Source organism: Diabrotica virgifera, chromosome 1 (assembly GCF_917563875.1).
Source record: "Diabrotica virgifera virgifera chromosome 1, PGI_DIABVI_V3a".
In the NCBI taxonomy this organism is placed as follows: Eukaryota; Metazoa; Arthropoda; class Insecta; order Coleoptera; family Chrysomelidae; genus Diabrotica; species Diabrotica virgifera.
Window position 1 is genome coordinate 251,249,074 of NC_065443.1, and position 18,393 is coordinate 251,267,466.

At 30.5% G+C, this 18,393-nt stretch overlaps 1 protein-coding gene across 2 annotated transcripts in view; it reads right to left on the minus strand.

Moving 5' to 3' along the window:
* LOC126879079 (cytochrome P450 9e2-like) overlaps positions 1-17,356 on the minus strand; it is a 41,812-nt gene extending 24,456 nt beyond the window's left edge. Inside the window, exons 1-3 of one of the 2 annotated variants that reach the window (XM_050641994.1) lie at positions 17,192-17,356; positions 10,056-10,267; positions 1,649-1,812 (exon numbers count right to left, since the gene is read on the minus strand). In XM_050641994.1, the coding sequence (XP_050497951.1) occupies positions 1,649-1,812; positions 10,056-10,258 (367 nt within the window). In that variant the 5' untranslated portion in view covers positions 10,259-10,267; positions 17,192-17,356. Of the gene's footprint in view, positions 1-1,648; positions 1,813-10,055; positions 10,268-17,153 lie in introns of both variants that reach the window. The other variant, XM_050641993.1, reaches the window with a different exon arrangement.
* Positions 17,357-18,393: the final 1,037 nt, after the last annotated feature.

The following is an 18,393-nucleotide window of genomic DNA, read 5'->3' on the forward strand; positions in this document are numbered from 1 at the left end:
AAAATAAGTGCAACCTACAAAAAAATTGATTTCTTAAAATTTCTGAATATAAACAAATTTCCAAATTTACCTTAAGCATTAAATATTTATCATCCGGAGCCTCCCGTAAGAACTGATCTACCTGCTCAGACGTGAGAATTCTTGACTTCTTTGGCTTAAATCCCTCATTTCTTCTCTTCAAAAAAGCTAATAATTTTGGAAATTTACTTATATCAATATCTTCTCTAATGTTAATAACCGATTTCAGCATTGAGTAATGTGCCCAGAGAGTTGAGGCACAAACCGCTTTTGATTTATCATCGAAGTAGACTAACAGCGCATTTTCAGTAGGTTGTCTCACATTTTTTAAGCGGCACCACTTTTTAAAAGCATCGTACTGCTGCTCGTATAGTTTTCTAGATTTCGGTGGTAACAATTCTTCACCTACTTCGGCTGCTCTTTTATCAATATCAGATACACCTTCTTCACTCATGATACCAATAATTATCAATAACAATGTTTCTTTACAATGACACTAGTAATGACAATGTTTCTAAATTATAACTGTCACAACGCAATGTTACTATGGTAACTTATTTTAAAGACAGTTTATTAAATGAGTTGAAGAGAGAAAAAACTGATTGAAATTATTGAAATAATTAATAAAATCATACCGGAAGTACGAAAAGTATCGTATATACCTTGCGACTGAAGTACATTTAATCCTTCAGGTAAATTATGGCCCTCCCTGCGGTCGGGCCATAAACTTTACCTTCAGGATTAAATGTACTACTTCAGTCCCGCGGTATATAATGTACTATTTATTAAGTTCGCGTCTTAAATCAATTATTTATCAAATACACTATATATCAATAATATTTAATCAATTTCTCAAAATATTCCCGATGCAATGTCAAATATTTAAAATTGTCACTGATTGTCAGTGTCTGACTGACAATATATGCTGACAATATTATATTCGGTTGAGTGCGTTGTAAGACAAAGACAGATTTGGAAAATATTACCACGGCATTGTGTTCATTTTTTTCAAATCCTGAAAAAACCAATAAATATTTTTGAAAAATTTAAACGCAGAATGAAAGACTAAATTATTACCGAGGGCCGAAAGTCCCTTAGAATAAATAAAAAGTTTATTTTGAATGAGATATTTGAATTTAAAAATCACACTAAATTTTCTCTTAGTTTTTTCACCCCTGTAACTTATTAAAATAAACATTGTAGAAGTTCTCAGGGACTTTCGGCCCTCGCTAATAACGTAATCTTTCATTCTGCGTTTAAATTTTTCCAAAATACTTATTAGTTTTCTCAGGATTTGAAAAAAATGAATCCCCATTTGAATAGCATTGCAGCCGAAAATACGTTCCGATCCTCTTAAGCATTGGATTTTTGCTAAGTATGTCTTGATAAACGACTTTTTTCAATAATTTTATTGTTTTCCTTTTCTTGAAAGATAGTTTTTAGCATATCTTTCATAAACTGTGGTCCAAGATTAACAATTTCTGAAAATTTAAAGAAATAAAAGGTGGGCAGTTAATTGTGCCAGTGAGTGTAGATACTAAGTAAAGACTAGGACTGTTTATTATTGCAACAGTTTAATAAATAAACCGTCCTGTATTAAATAGTCTAATTAATAAAATATTTTATTTACCTTTTAATGCAAATAGATTCTTTCCGAATAGAGGGTCGGCATTTGCTGGGATCATTTGTCTGTGGTCCATAAAGTGGTCAAAGTCTTTAACGGCAATATTTTTGATAAGATCTGGGTCTCGTATGACAAGAGTAGGTGTTACCATCTGGTAGCATCCAAAATATCTGAAAATAACAATACAGATCTTAAAAGTACGTACTTTTTTAATCTCTTTTTAACTTTCATCAAATATTATTCCAATAGATACCTGTACTTATGGATTTTCCTGATTTTTGTTTATAGCTTTAAAATAAATGCATTTTTAAATCCTTACTTTTTGTTGTATGTCCATTATTGAAAGAGTGCTGTATTGAAACGACTGCGACTGTCCAACGTTTCCTTTGCACCTTGTAAACTAGAGCAAAGTCACTGAGAACTCACATTTTGAATCCAATTTTTGTTAAATTCTTTCACTCATTAATTGTACGTATTTAATTCGTTTTGACCTATGTCTGGTTTTGCACAAAGGCCCGTAATTTATTCAATTGTTATTAACTATTATGCAGTTATAGAAGATCCTGTTTCTAAATAATTAGTCAACAATATACCTTGTGTATCCTGGGAATATCGAGACCATAACCTTACCACTAGTTGAGGCCACAGCTTTAAACCTGTAAGTGTAGGTAGGACTCTATCCCCATGGTTCATTTTCTCGCTCTAAATTTTTGTATCTGGATGATAATGGTGTACTTTTTCGAAGGGTTTTCATCTCTGCTGTTTGTACCATTCTTTTTGTTCTCGCAGTATCCGATCGTGTTTCTGCCACATACGTCATTATTGGTCTGATTGCTGTCTTGTAAACTCTGCCTGTTATTTCTTTTCTAATATCCTGCATCCATTTGCTCTATTCACTTAATATTCCACATCTGTTTTGAGCCTTCTGTAGATAGATAATGTGATGCCTAGATATTTAATCGCCATCACTTGTTCTATATGACCCTCCAGATCTATGTAATTTACATCTTAGTAGATTTGCTGTTATAACCATGCATTTTGTCTTTTGTGGAGAAATTAGCATGTAAAATTTTCTGGCAGTTATATTAAATTGGTTCAACATACATCGAAAATTATCTTCACACACTTTATTGCACATACTCTGGGCTAACTAGCAAAATACAAGGAAAAGTTATTTACCAGCAATTTTATTACTGGAATCGAATCTTATGATTGATAACAAAACAAAAGCAAGTTTGACATTTAATAATGCATTAGTTAGATGGCTCTACTCGAGTTACTTGGTAACAAAAAAAAATGAAGAAAATTGCTCCATGGGAAGCGGAGAAAATGCATTTTTTTAACGTATACCGATTTTGAACTTTGACGTTACATTTTCTCCAACTTAATTTTTGATTGGAACTTTGCTATTTTTGGCATTTTACACTCATAATATCGATAGTTTTTATTATAATAATATATGTTATGAGTATTTTAAAGATATGAAAATTGGTATGGAGAAAGAGGACAAAACCAAAAAGATGATAGTTCAAAAATTATGATCCTATTGTTTATATCTTTGTCGTAAATGCCGGTCAAATTTGACCGATTGTATCTCAGGAACCACTCATCACAATTAAACGTTTTTTCTTTTAAAGAAGCGTCCTGCCGCTATTTCTTCAGTACCGTATTAATGATTTAATTTAATTTAATATTTCCCGAGATATTCTATTTGTTTATAAGCCAAAAAATTGTTTATAATTTTAAAATATTACTGAGGCCGCTTAAATAGTTCCATTTCAATTCTGTAAAGTACATTAGATAGGTACATTGTCTTTTTATACAAAAATCATAATTATTCTTATGTATCAAAATTATTGTGGGTATTGTAGCGACCGTAAATTTTTAATTAACAATTTAATTGTTGCTAAACTGTTCATTCAATTCCATCGGCTTCTAGAATTATAATCTATACGAAAAGAGCTTTTATATTGCCAACTGATTTAGTTATTGATAAACAATTACTTATCTAAAATTTTAGTTGAAAATTAAAGATTTTGTTGGGAAAACCCGCATTTTCTGGGGAAAATTGTCATCGAAGTAAATCGGGAAAAACACATCACTATGCAGGATTTAATTACCGTGAATTTTTATTGGAGTGTTTTTGGTGTTAAGTTAAAATCTTTGGAGTTATAGAGCAAAAATTAAGAAAACACGATTTTCGGGCGCCGTTTTGTTTATAAAAAAAGTAGCACACTATCTGCGGACTTTGCATACCTATATTATTAATATATACAATCATAAGATTCGATTCCAGCAATAAAATTGCTGGTAAATAACTTTTCCCAAAAATGGCCTATTCTCCGATAATCTGCCCAGACTAACAGCACATTATTATTATAAGTTGTTTCTCTCCCATTTTGTATCCTTTTTTCCTCCTAATTTTTTTTATTATTACATCCATGATCAGATTTAAAAATAGAGGACTCAGGAAATCCCCCTGTCTTATTCCATTACCAGCTTCAATTGAGTAAGATAGTTCTTCTTCTACTTTTACTTTTATTGTATGTTTCTGGTAGATATTTTCCATCATTTTTTATTATTCCTCGAGGTACCCCTCTAGCATACAATAAATGGATAACGTTCCCTAATTTAACCTTTTCAAATGCCTTCTTAATACCTACGAAACACAAATATGCCGGTTTGTTGTATTCTAGTGATTTCTCTTGAACCTACCTCATTACACAAAATTTTTGTTCTTCTGCTAATGTTTTTTTTTTATTTTTTTATTTTTCTTGCATTCAGTGAATTTTTCATTTTTCTGTAAATTTAATTTCGTCGTTCAACTATTACCTACCTACTTTAATTATGTAAAGTTATTTCACCCTCGCGCGTCACTTCGCTATCCCGTCCCTAGTTATCAGCAGCAGTATTTCATGTACAGGGTTATTCACTATATTTTGACCCCCCTGTAAACTGTGTAAACTACTTCATTTACCGAATTGGAACAAAATGTAAAATACAAAAGTTATTCGATTTTTAAATTATGATATTTTGACATATTATATATTTATGTTATACTAGTGACGTCATCCATCTGGGCGTGATGACGTAATCGACTATTTTTTAAATGAGAATAGGGGTCGTGTGCTAGCTCATTTGAAAGGTTATTCAATTCTTTATTCAGTAATATAAACATTAACATGATTGTTTATACAGGGTGTCCGAAAAAAAAATTTAATTAAATTAATTGTTTAATTATTAATTCAAAAAAATTTTGCCAGAAAACAGAGATAAATGTTTATTGAACAAATAAACATTACTTTTCACTGAAATTCAATGTTCAAGCTGCCACCCATCTTCCTCTTGGCAGTTTGAACATTGAATTTAAGCAAAAAGCAATGTTTGTTTGTGCAATAAACTTTTATTTCCGTTTTCTAACAGCAGTAGAAGATATTTTGAATTAAATAAATTAGATACATTTTTCTTTTTGTGTCAATTAATTAAATTTAAAAAAAATTTGGACACTCTGTATAAATAATTATCTTATTCTTTATATTACTGAATAGAGACTTGTATAACCTTTCAAATGAGCTAGCACACGGACCCTATTCTAATTAAAAAAAAAATATTCGATTACGTCATCACGCCCAGACGGATGACGTCACTAGTATGACATATATGTAAAAAAATCATAATTTAAAAATTAAATAACTTTTGTATGTTATATTTTTTTCTAATTCTGTAAATAAAGCAGTTTACAGGGAGGTCAAAATATAGTGAATAACCCTGTATGCAATATATTGTCTATATTAAAAGATTAAAGGTCAGCTATTAGATTCAATATTATTTTATGAATTACATCACTAAATTACATCCGTCGGTGACATTAAAGGTCAGTTTATTTAACAGTTGTAAATTTTTATACACTCCGAAAAATTTTACCAATGTTAAATTCTAAACGAGTTTTTTACCTATTAGATTTAAAATAATTCTGCTTATTTTAATAATTTCTTGTTTTATAAAATGTTTTTTAATTGTAAATGTTTTTCTTTGTATTTATAAAATACCTTGTAAATGTGGATTTTTATTTAAATGGAACATCAAGACCATTAAATGTTAGAATAAGTGAATCACAATACTGCTGCAGTATTCTAATCTAAGTAGCAGATTCGTTTCGAATTTTAAACTATTACGTCAGTAGTTTTGTGTTCTGGCCAGGACCTAAACCATCCTCCGCAGGGCCTGAACCATCCTCCACTAGATTATTTACAGTGAAGTGAATGCGATTCGACCACCTGATCCGACCGATTTTATCCGATAATTGGATTATTAAAATGTCTATCAATTCTTTAATTTTATTTTCATAATATACTTCTACGGGAATGCGTAAATTCGGTCCCAAGAAAGATTACGCCCAAAATAACGAGTAAATTGGGTCCCAAACTTTGTTTCTATCTGACACTGCATATGTAAATTCGGTCCCCAGTAAATTATTTTATGAGGGGTTCAGTAAATAATAACATCTTTTTAGCTCCAATACTTAAGTCCTACATGCTAAACAGACTATAACATCTCCACATTCTCAAAAGACACAAAAAAAATCTGTAGATAATGAAAAGTCTGTAAAAAGTAAATAATGAAACCGCACAGTGAAATGAGACACATTTAATGAAATTCAAACGACTTATTTCGTTTTTAACATATTTATGAATCGATCATTTTTGTAATAAATTTACGATTTCTAACCTTGTCGTTAATAATTTACATAAAATATGTTTCAATCTGAAACATTTATGGGAGTCAAAAATGTCCGCAATTTCCACCCGTAATAATCCTAATTACTTCTTTCTACGAAATCGGTTTTAAAGGGCTATTACATTATCCTAAATTCAGGACCGATATTCAGGATACGATTTAGGACACTGAATTCAGTCACCGAAGCTCGCGATTACACTATCCTAAATTTAGGATCGTAGATTATAAAAGACTGCACAAAGACAGGGTTTGAAAACCAAGTGTTAAAACCACAGGGGTTCGGTTTTATTAGGTAAAACTTTTAAAATCAGGTAAACAAACAAAAGCTTTCCCTAATCAGATTTGAACAACCAGCTTGAGTGACGGACGTGTCGGTGACATGTTTATCGTTTTGGGTACAAAAGGTAAAGTATTGTAAGATGTTCTCTGATTGTACACCCATCCGATTTTAGACGGCACTGTATTGTCACCCCCGTACGAAATTATTCCGATTCGACTTTTTTGCACAAATTTACTCAAAAAGAGGTCCTTATAACAAATCCACAGGGTGCTGGGAGGTGCCGAGGTCGGAAAATTGTTTAAACATTTTTTTTAACAAATTCAAAAAATCTATTTTTTCACTTCGTATACCTTTTTTTTAGATTATATGGGTCATTCTGGGCAAAAAAGGTCTCTTGTGATTTTTCTCTAAAACTAATTTTTGTCGAGTTATACGCAATTTAAAATTTGAAAAATGCGAAAATGGCAATTTTCAAGGCTTAAGAGCAAACAGTAGCGATCAACAGGTAGCAAAAACCCGTTCCAAGATTGCGGCTGAAATTTTGAATATTTTTTTGAGATATTTGGCACACGTATTCGTAATATAATAAAGAATTGCGGTACAGAGCTAAATTTGCAAAATATATTATTATGTGGAAATTACTCTGCAATTAAGTACAATATTAAAAATACGAACCTGTACCGCCATTAAGAAGAATAGAAAAATACACTTTCTTCAAATAAACTTTTTTATCCGATGCCTAGATTTTGAGTCATTTTGGAACTACTAAAATTTTTTATTTCATTAGTAGTTCCAAAATGACACAAAATCTAGGCATCGGATAAAAAAGGTTATTTGAAGAAAGTGTATTTTTTTGTTGTTCTTAATGGCAGTACAGGCTTGTTTTTTTAATATTGTATTTAATTGCAGAGTAATTTCCACATAATGATATATTTTTCAAATTTAACTCTGTATCGCCATTGTTTATTATATTATGAATATGTGTGCCAAATATTTTGAAAAAATATTGAAAATTACAGCTGCAATCTTGAAACGCGTTTTGCTACCTGTTGATCGCTACTGTTTCCTCTTAATATTTTAATTAAAAATAATTATTATTATGAAAGGCAGAAAGTAACCAAATCAAAGTTTAAAACCTCTCCTTCAAGAGCCTGAAGTTTTGTCATTATTTTATTACAAAGCTATTATTTTTAACAATTAGCGCTATATAATAATCATTTTTAATCGAGTTATTAAGCGTTGAAAATGGCTATTTCCGCTTTTAACAATCAATTTTAGAGAAAAATCACAAGAGACCTTTTTTGATCAGAATGACCCAAATTATCTAAAAAAAATTGTTCGAAGTGAAAAAACCTGTGGATTTGTTCTAAAGGGACGTTCAAGTATTACGTAACACAGGTTGGGGGAGGGGGGCAAAAATCTTCAAAAATTGCGGTACGTAATACTTGAACGTACTATTACGGTGCGTTACATAGGAGGAGGGGGACCAAAAATCTTCAAAAATCGCGTTACGTAATACTTCGCGTTAAAGTTTGTGCAAAAAAAAGAATGTGTGTGTACTGTGTACGTACGTAAGAAGTTATACTTTGATTATATAATTTCAAAGAAATAAATATACTTAACAGGTTATTTGTATTTTATTTAAATATTAAACTAACTTTCTTACCTACCACTTTTAAAAAATTTTTATTAAAACAATACCAAAAATTAAAAAAAAAAGAATATGAATCGTCCGGGATTTCTCGATCTCCGGTCACACGCTCGACCACTGAGCTATATTCCCTTTGCTTTGACAGGTTACAAGATTTCTCATACATACTGACAAATTTAATAGACCAAGTGAAGTATACAAAAATACTTTAAATATACTTACTATTACTATAAAATATCTTATTCCCGAGGAAGACAAATCCAAAGACACAAAAATTATAACGAATAATACATTTACTAAAAACACTAATATATCCTTTTAATGACTTATTGGCGCTGACAGCGCTGATACATACATATCTTGAAAGATTAGCAACGAACTACATACTGTCTGTGTGCGCATGCGCCCGGTATTATAAAATTTCACTCTCGATCGTAAAGAAGTACATATAACTTCAAAAATCTAATCGAAATAATTTCGCTAACCGGGGAGACGATACAACCTATAGAGCTAATTGTTAATATGTAATTAAAAATAACCGCTTCGTAATAACATAATGACTAAAGTTTCTTCAGGATCTTGAAAGACGGGGTTTTAATCTTTGATTTGGTCACTTTTTACTTTCATAATAATAATTTTTAATCAAGTTATTAAGCCTTAAAAATAGCCATTTTCGCATTTTGCATTTTTCAAATATTAAATCGCGTATATCTCGACAATAATCAATTTTAGAGAAAAATGACTAGAAGAAACCTTTTTTGCTCAGAATGACCCAAGCTATCTAAAAAATTTGTTCCAAATGAAACAATTATTTTTGTGAATTTGTATAGAAAAATTGTTTAAACAATTTTTCGACCACTGCACTGCCTGGCACCCTGTGGATTTGTTATACGGACCTGTTTTTGAGAAAGTTCGTGCAAAAAATCGAGTCGGAATAATTTCGCTAACAGGAGTGACGTTATAGTCCCGACTATTTAGCCATTTAGAATGTCGAAAACCATCCTAATTAGGATGCTAACTGACTAAATGCGATTACACTATCCTGAATTCAGGACGTTCTAAATATCGGACACTAAATTTAGGAAGATGTAATAGCCCTTTTAAGTAGCCAAGTATTGTAAAACCCTTAAGCGTCGTTTAAACACAACGATAAGTCACAGCAACTAGTTGTGATGACAAGTTGAAACGCTGTTTAGACGCTGCGATTCAATGCGATACCACCTTCAACCCAACTCCAACTTTGATAAGTTGTGCGATGCACCGTTTACACACAATGATAAGTTGCAACAACTCGATTGACCTTGATAAGTTGTTTGATTTATCGCTGTGTTTAAACGATCCTTTAGAAATTAAGATGGTTGGGACCGAATTTACTAATTGACAAAAGGGTAGAAAGTTTTTAATGTAATCTGCTACCTGCCGGGACCCAATTTACGATCACTCACTTCTACACATATATTTATTATATTCACATAATATGTAGGTATACTAAAATCACAATAAAGATGCACTAGAAATAAACAAACAAAGACACGTTGAATGTTACGAGGAGCCCCACCGAATCATGATTTACAATGTATAAACTGTGTAAATCATGATTTGGGATATACAATGTATATACATTGTAAATCATTAGTTGGGAGTACACCTTTTAACATTCAACGTTTCTTAGTTTCTTTATTTCTAATGCATCTTTATGATGATTTTAGTATAAATTAAATTACCTACATTTTAAAAAATCCTACCTTACACCCGGAACTTGGTCGTAGATATATTGGACAAAATCCACTAAACTGTGCTTCTTTATAACAGTACCCCAACTATCGCCAAGCAACCATACAGGTTTCGTCTGTTTTATTCCCCTTTCCTTCCAGTAACTCATGGGTTTGACGGCAAAATAATAGAACAATACAGCCAAAGCGGCCAAGACTAGTACTAATTGCAACATTTTTGATTCCTGTAAATAAGACAAATAAAACAATATTAATTTAAAAGTTAGCACTTGCTCTTATATTATATAATATAATATTTTATATATTATATAATATATTATATAATATACTTGCTACTTATATTATATTATTATAGAACCAATACATAAAGAATGGATGAAAGGAGAAGAGCTGGCAAACTTAAGAATATTAGGAGTATGAAACGAGAAACAGGAAAAGAGGTGTCTAATGGTTTTCAGGTAATAAAAGGACTGAAACAAGGTTGTTGTTTATCTCCCATGCTGTTCAACAAATATATCGATGAAGCACTCAGGCACTGGAAGAAGAAGTGTAAAGGGATGGGGCTATCTATTGGAGATGAAACGTTATATACGTTGCACTATGCAGATCACCAGGTAGTTATTGCTTAAGACAAAGAAGACCTGGAGTATATGGCTAGAAAACTAATGGAAAAGTACAAAAAATGGGGCCTCGAAGTAAATGTCCAAAAGACAATATCTTTGCGTAGGAGGAGAAAATACTGTTTTCAATCTGGTGGTATGTAGAATGATATTTACTGTCGGTTTATGTATGATTAGATTGAGAACTTAGTTTGTTAAAAAGAACAGTCTGCAAATATTACTTTACGAAAGATGGAAATACTATTTTAGCCAGAAAAACAAGAAAAATTGAATGATAATAAATATTACATGGATATTCTTAGTCACAGTGAAATGACCGGGCTGTAACAGGTACATGATTGGAAACAATTTATTAATCACTATCGTATTGCATCAATTAGGTACTATGCGGTTGTGGCTTGGTTCAATGTTGAATCTTACAAAAAATATAAATTCCCACAGACGGGTCTCCCTTCTTTTCCATAATGTAATGTTTATTCAATCATACTTATTTCTCACTTATCATTTATTAACAAATTGTTTTGTTTTGTTTCTTGAAAATAAAAAATATTATAATAGTCTTGTTTTGTTTTGTTACTTGAAAATAAAAAATATATAATAGTAGTAATCTCTGAAAGTTTTAACTATAACAAATTTTGTTTAAAATTTGTCTCTCGATTGATTTCTGAGGATATTTTTAATAAAATCATTTTCACCTCCGAGAAGGGGTGGCATCCACCCCAGAGTAATAGTGCATTTTAGGCACCATGTCATTTTTGATTCTTGAATCATAAATTTAAATATACAGGGTGATTCACGAAAGTCTAGCGTAGTTCACGATCTTTAGTTCTAATGAAACACCCTGTATATTTTTATGTTTTTAGAAGCTACTTAACAACCTCATCTCAAAAAGTATTATGTAGAGTCTATTCTGAATAACACAAGGTGAAATTTTGCAATTATGTATAATTTTCGTCAAGATACTAAATACATAAAATTTTGAAATTAATAATTTATTACATTTTTTTAAATTAGCTAAATAACGGCATCAATTTACTAATAGTGCAGTCACTGAAGGTTTTTACCTCCGATTTCGTTGAACTTCCATCGATTTTCATGAAATTCATTGGTTATCATCAGCTAGAGAATACCTCAAGGAACAAAGGTGACATGATGCTAACTTGCGCTTTTACCCTGGGGGTGCATGCCACCCCTTTTCGGGGGTGAAAATTATTTTAATAAAAAAAGAATGTGTGTGTACTTTATACGCACGTAAGAAGTTATACTTCTATTATATGATTTAAACGAAATTAATATACTTTTTATTTATATTTTATTTAAATATTAAACTAATTTATACTTACTACTTCTCAAACATTTTTATTAAAACAGTGCCAAAAATTAAAATAATAAAAGAACAAAAAACACACAAACACATTAAAAATGCCACAAATGATTTCTGAACATTAATTGTCGGAAAATTTTTTAACTAAATACGTATTTTCTGAAAATAAAATTATATAATAAATATACTTACAATCATAAAATGTATAAAAAAAAAATAAAAAAATAAAAGTTTTTATTGGGATTCGAACCAGCTATCAGCGCGGTTGGTATATTGGGGTTCATTCGCCTTAAACGCTTTGCCACGGAGGCAATGTGTCATTATGTGCGAATATCGACTAACTAAACGGATTAAGCTTTATACATTTTTGAATTAAATTAAATTATTTTGATTTCGAATTGAAATGATTTAGAATTGAAAAAATACAACAAAACATAGAGTAAGAAAACAATATATTAGGTGAACATTGATAGAAATTTTGATGGTAATCAAATTATGTAAATAAAAGTATTACATACTATGTATTTTGGTAGGTTCAAATAGGTAGGTACCTATGATACATTTACAATTATTACGTACCTGTTGCTTTTAAAAACTATTTAAATGTCACTACAATTATAAACTTTTTTTTTCTGTCATCACAACAATAAAACGAATATATTATACATTTGTTTACCTTTATATTGAACAATTATTTATTATTGACTGATCATTTCAACACCCAATCAGAGCCCGTATAACGACTAATACCATACTGTCGGTGTGCGCATGCGCGCAGATCAATATAAATTCACCATCAATCTCAATCGCGCCTAAAGAAGTATAACTTCAAAAATATAACAAATCGATAGAGGGACATATTCTAAGCAAAATTTGTTATATAAAGTTATTAACATAAATCAATTCTTTTTGAGTTATTAAAGATCAAAGATTTTATTTTTTCGTAAAAAAAATGCATATTTTAAAGCAGTTTTTCACGTATAACTTAAAAACTATGAGCTTTTACAAAAAAGTTATTATTGCCAATATTGAAGATAATAAAACACTGAATACACTATTTACTTAAAGAACTAAGCTGATGTTAATTTAAAGTGAGTTACGGGTAATTGAATGTAAATTATTTTCGACGAGTGCTCAAATCTAAGTCTTCAAGCTTAAATAACGGGAAAACGATGCATTTGATAAAATATACCTGCTAATCATTTGTCAAAGTAATTCGTAATATCTATCAAATGAGCTCCAGAAGAAGTTAATAGCATCAAAATTAAGCAAGTTATGATGAAAATAAGAGAACCCTTTCGAACTTTTTTATGAAAAAGTGAAAAATTAAACATACACCATTTCCACAAAACTTTAAATTTATAGTAATCCTTACAAGAATTTCTTTGTATTAGCATAAGTAATGATTTCAACAATCTTCACTGGTTTAGAATGCATATTTTCGAAAAAAAGTACAATTTAAAAAAAATATTTTTTAAATTTATCGACAGAATTTTTAAAATTATCGTCATATTCATTTTCGTTTGATAATAACTCCAAAAATACCCAATATACGTAAAAAATGATTCATTACCAAATTTTAGTTTTTTACATAACAAATATTTTAACTTTTTTACTATTTCTGTAGGGTGAAAAATAACCAAGATAGAAACGTTTAAAGCTTAAATTTTGCTGCGAGAACCATGTAATAGTGACCATTTAACACTGTTTTTTTTAATGAGGGGTTTTAAAGACTAAGTTCAACTTGTTTTAATAGTCTTTGGAACTATCTTTCCAATCGTTTTTAGTTGAACATGATATCGTAAAAATTAAGGAAGTTATTTAAAAAAAAACATTTTTTGAAAAAAATTTTAAAAGATAAAGTTTGAAAAATTTTTGGAGCATAAATTTTAATGCTATCAACTTGTTCGGGATCTCATTTGATAGATATTGCTTAAGTACTTTCACAAATATTTAGTAAGTTTATGTTATAAAATACATTATTTTCCCATCATTTAAGCTTAAATACTTAGATTTAGGCACTCGCCGAAAAAAATATATATTCAATTACCTATAACTCACTTTTAATTAACACTAAAAGGTTTTTGTAGTAGGGAGTTTATTTCATTGTTTATTTAGCTTCAATTTTCGTAATAATAACTTTTTTGTAAAAACTTATAGTTTTTGAGTTATTTATGAAAAATCGGTTAAAAACATGCATTTTTCTCAAGAAAAATTAAAATCTTTGATCTTTAATAACTCAAAAAGTTTTGATTTATTTTAATAACATTATATAACAAATTTTGCTTAGAATTTGTTCACCTATCTAATTATGGGATTATTTTTAATAAAATAATTTTCACCTCCGAGAAGTGGTGGAATCCACCCCCAGGGTAAAAGCGCAAATTGGCACCATGTCACCTTTGTTGTTTGAGATATCTTTTAACCTCTCACCAATTCTTATGCAAATCGATGGAAGTTGAACGAAACCGGAGGTAATAGCTCATATCCACCTTTAGTGACTGCACTATAAACTAAGTATCAATATACCGTAAGGTCTCGTTTTATGAGGTGGATACGTTCTTCAGAAAACCGCATATAAAAAAATCGCATAAAAAATACTTTTTATATAATACTTGCATTGACAAAGTAGGGATACGTTTCGTGATTTTCTAAAATCACATAAAATGGTGGACATTTGTCCACCATTGGGCCAAATAAAATCTTAAAGAAGAAATTAAAAACGCAGACTAACGATATTGAGATTGCAAAAACCTCTTCTAATGGAACATAAAACATCAGGTTGTGATGGGGCTTTTAAAAACATAAAAATATACAGGGTATTTTATTAAAAATAAAAATGATGGACCATGCTAGACTTGCGTGAATCACCCTGTACATTTAAGTCTATGTTTATTGAATTATTAAAGTTTTCCTTTACCTTTTTATTCAAGTACTATTTCAAAGTTTTACCCTGTAATATCCATACTAGATCCTACATGATAGTTCGTCGAGATCAGCTTGTTAAGGAGCTTTTAAAAATATAAAAATATACAGGGAGTTCCATTAAAAATAAAGCTTATGGATTATGTTAAGCTTGCGTGAATCACCCTATACATTTATATTTGTGTTTAAAAGGCGCATATTTATAGATAAAAATCGACGGGTAGTAGCCTTTTTCATTATTTTTTAATACAAGAACAAAAATAATTTTATTCCGTAAGTGCTTTCCACACTGTATACCTCGTCCAATTTACTTACCGTTGCACGTCATCCGCGCCATAGCCTGTGACACGATACCAACACGAAATATCTAGGCGGTAGGTGTGTTCCCCTTTAGAATCATTTTGATTCTAAAAAAGAACACACCCACCGCCTAAATATTTCGTGTTGGTATCGTGTCACAGGCTATGGCGCGGATGACGTGCAACGGTAAGTAAATTGGACGAGGTATACATTATTATGTACTTATTAACAAATTGTTTTGTTTTGTTACTTAGAAATAAAAAAAATAGATAATAATACTCGAATATTATATAATAACAATTATTATTTGAATTGCATTATTAAAAATTATCAGACATTGGCGTTATTTAAAATATTTTAGTAAGGTTTGATATTATAAATATAGTATATTTACAAATCTACCATCAGATAAAACTTAAAAAATAATCAGAATCAAATTAGAGAATGCTGATACTTGATAACTAAAACAAAACTAAATGTATAACCTATAATAGAGCTAATAACGAGGCTCACAGCTAAAAAGTACTTTAGTTTTCTAAAGAGATGTCTTTGTGACAATTTAAATATTAACCTTCGGATGACCAAGCGGGGGAAATTGTGACCCCAGCGTATGTTTTTCTTTAATAAATTCAAAAGTATTTTCAATTTTTAACTCATTATTTTTTTATTTGACTTTAATATCATTCTAGATATCCTCATATTTTGAAATAAAAAAAAATTCCCTATATTTTACGAATAAAAAATATATTCTGAAGTTGATGTTTAGTAAAATACCGTCTATTATGTGTAATTCCAAGTAGTTTTACGCTAATGACGTCGACTTTGCAAAGTAACAAGACACTTACTCAACATACACATGACACTAATACTCATGTTGTGACTGGCTGAATAACATAAAGTCCATGCCATAAAAAAAATTTAAAAAAAAAAACTTCATTTTTTTGTTAATTGCCATTTTTGACATTTTTGACCTGGGGTCATTTCCCCCCCCCCCCTTGGTCATCCGTGTACCAAAAAAAGGTTAGTCATCGGAAGGTTAAAGTCCGAATTGAAACTGCAAGGCAAGCATTTATAAAACTGAAGACACTGCTTACAAACAAAGACCTTCAGTTGCCTCTCAGGTTGAGGGCTCTAAGATGCTACATATTTTCTATATTGCTATACGGAATGGAAGCTTGGACATTGAAGAGACAACACATAAGAAGAATAGAAGCGTTCGAAATGTGGTGTTACAGAAGAATATTGAAAATTCAGTGGGTTCAAAGGATTACCAATGTTGAAGTGCTACGACGTTTAAATAAGGAGTTAGAAATTATGATATAAAAACAAGAAAACTGGAATATTTGGGTCACATTACCAGAGGAGAAAAATACGAGTTGCTGAGAATTATTATGCAAGGAAGGATCCAAGGAAGAAGAAGCATAGGAAGAAGACGCATCTCCTGGCTGAGGAACCTTAGAGAATGGTTTAACTGTAGTTCATTACAACTGTTGAGAGCAGCAGCCAACAAAGTGACCATAGCCATTATGATATCCAACCTCCGATAGGAGAGGGGACTTTAAGAAGAAGAAATATTACGCAATAAACTGCAATAGAACAACAACAATATAACAAGGAAATATTTATTCTAAAATTTTCCACAACGTTTGAATACAACATAATAAAGAAAAGGTTTAACTAAATACAAGTACAACTGAGGCAATAATAGACAGGAACAATTTGCAAGATGGAAATTTGAGGATTCTTGGGAATGATAATATAAAAATATAGTTTAACAATTCTTGAGAATGATTACATTAGACTTGATTTTAATGAATTTAAAAAATAGGTAACATTGTGAAATAACTCAATAAGAAATTTATCAATTCCGGCACCAAAAACAACAACTTTATTTTCCAATAATTGAAAATAGCCCAAAATGTTATTTTAAGCAATCCTTACCTACGTCTTACTTGATATATCAATTACATAAAAAATACCTTGTTATTTAATATTCAATCCACATAACACTGGTTAACATATCAATAATATTTTTATAAACAAGTTTATTTTTGATACTAATTAATAGTGTGACCAATCACATAACAGTCCAACAACGTTCAAGGATGCACTGCTACTCTGACTCTGAACTCGAATCTTCTCACAAAATATTATATACCGGTGGAGTGCGATGTTTTTGCTATCATAAATGGATAAACCACAGATATCTCTAGTAAAAAATGAGAGTTGATTATATTATTTGATAAGATCGTATCTTAAAAACATTTACTTATTTGGAAATTTAAGAAGTATTTTTAGGTCTGGATCCCGCGTATAAAAAAAGTTGATTATTAGCAAGCTGAAAATTTGTTAATAGCTTAAGGATGTCTAGTCGGATAAACTTTGATATATGGGAACACTGGAAAAGGGGAAGATTTAATTAAGGAACAGGTTAAAAATTTGGAACGGTCATACCACGAAAACGTCACATGTATTTTGTTCGACAGAACTTCCAATTGATTTGTTACCCTTTCATTAAACTCTAATGCAAAAATCAGACTGCTATTTATCACCAAATGGGCATTTTAATGAGTAGAACACGAAGAACATGTCAAATGACAGGAATTATGACAGGTGATAAATAGCAGTCTGATTTTTGCATGAGAGTTTAATGAAAGGGTAACAAATCAATTGGAAGTTCTGTCGGACAAAATACATGTGACGTTTTCGTGGTCTGACCGTTCCAAATTTTTAACCTGTTTCACAATTAAAACTTCCCCTGTTTCAGTGTTCCAATATATCAAAGTTTGTCCGACTAGGACACCCTTAAGCTATTAACAAATTTTCAGCTTGCTATTAATCAACTTTTTTTTCATACGCGGGATCCAGACCTATTCGATTTAAATGTTCAAGAGGTTGTTTTGTTGTTGCCGAATATAGTAACGTTCAAAGGTGACAAAATAAATAAATATTTTGTCTTCAGCAATTTTAAGCATTCTGTAACCGTGGTCTAAAAAATTCTTCAAATCGTCGACACGAATCGTATGACCGAAGATCTTGTAAATAGACGAGGCAATAAAGCAGTAAAAAACCCAAAACTTACTAATTTGTTTAGTGGGATGATTCGTGAGCGTTAGGAGACTTTGCGAACTAAAGTGAAAAATTCCATTATTAAACAAGGAAAATGCATTTTCCAAGTTTT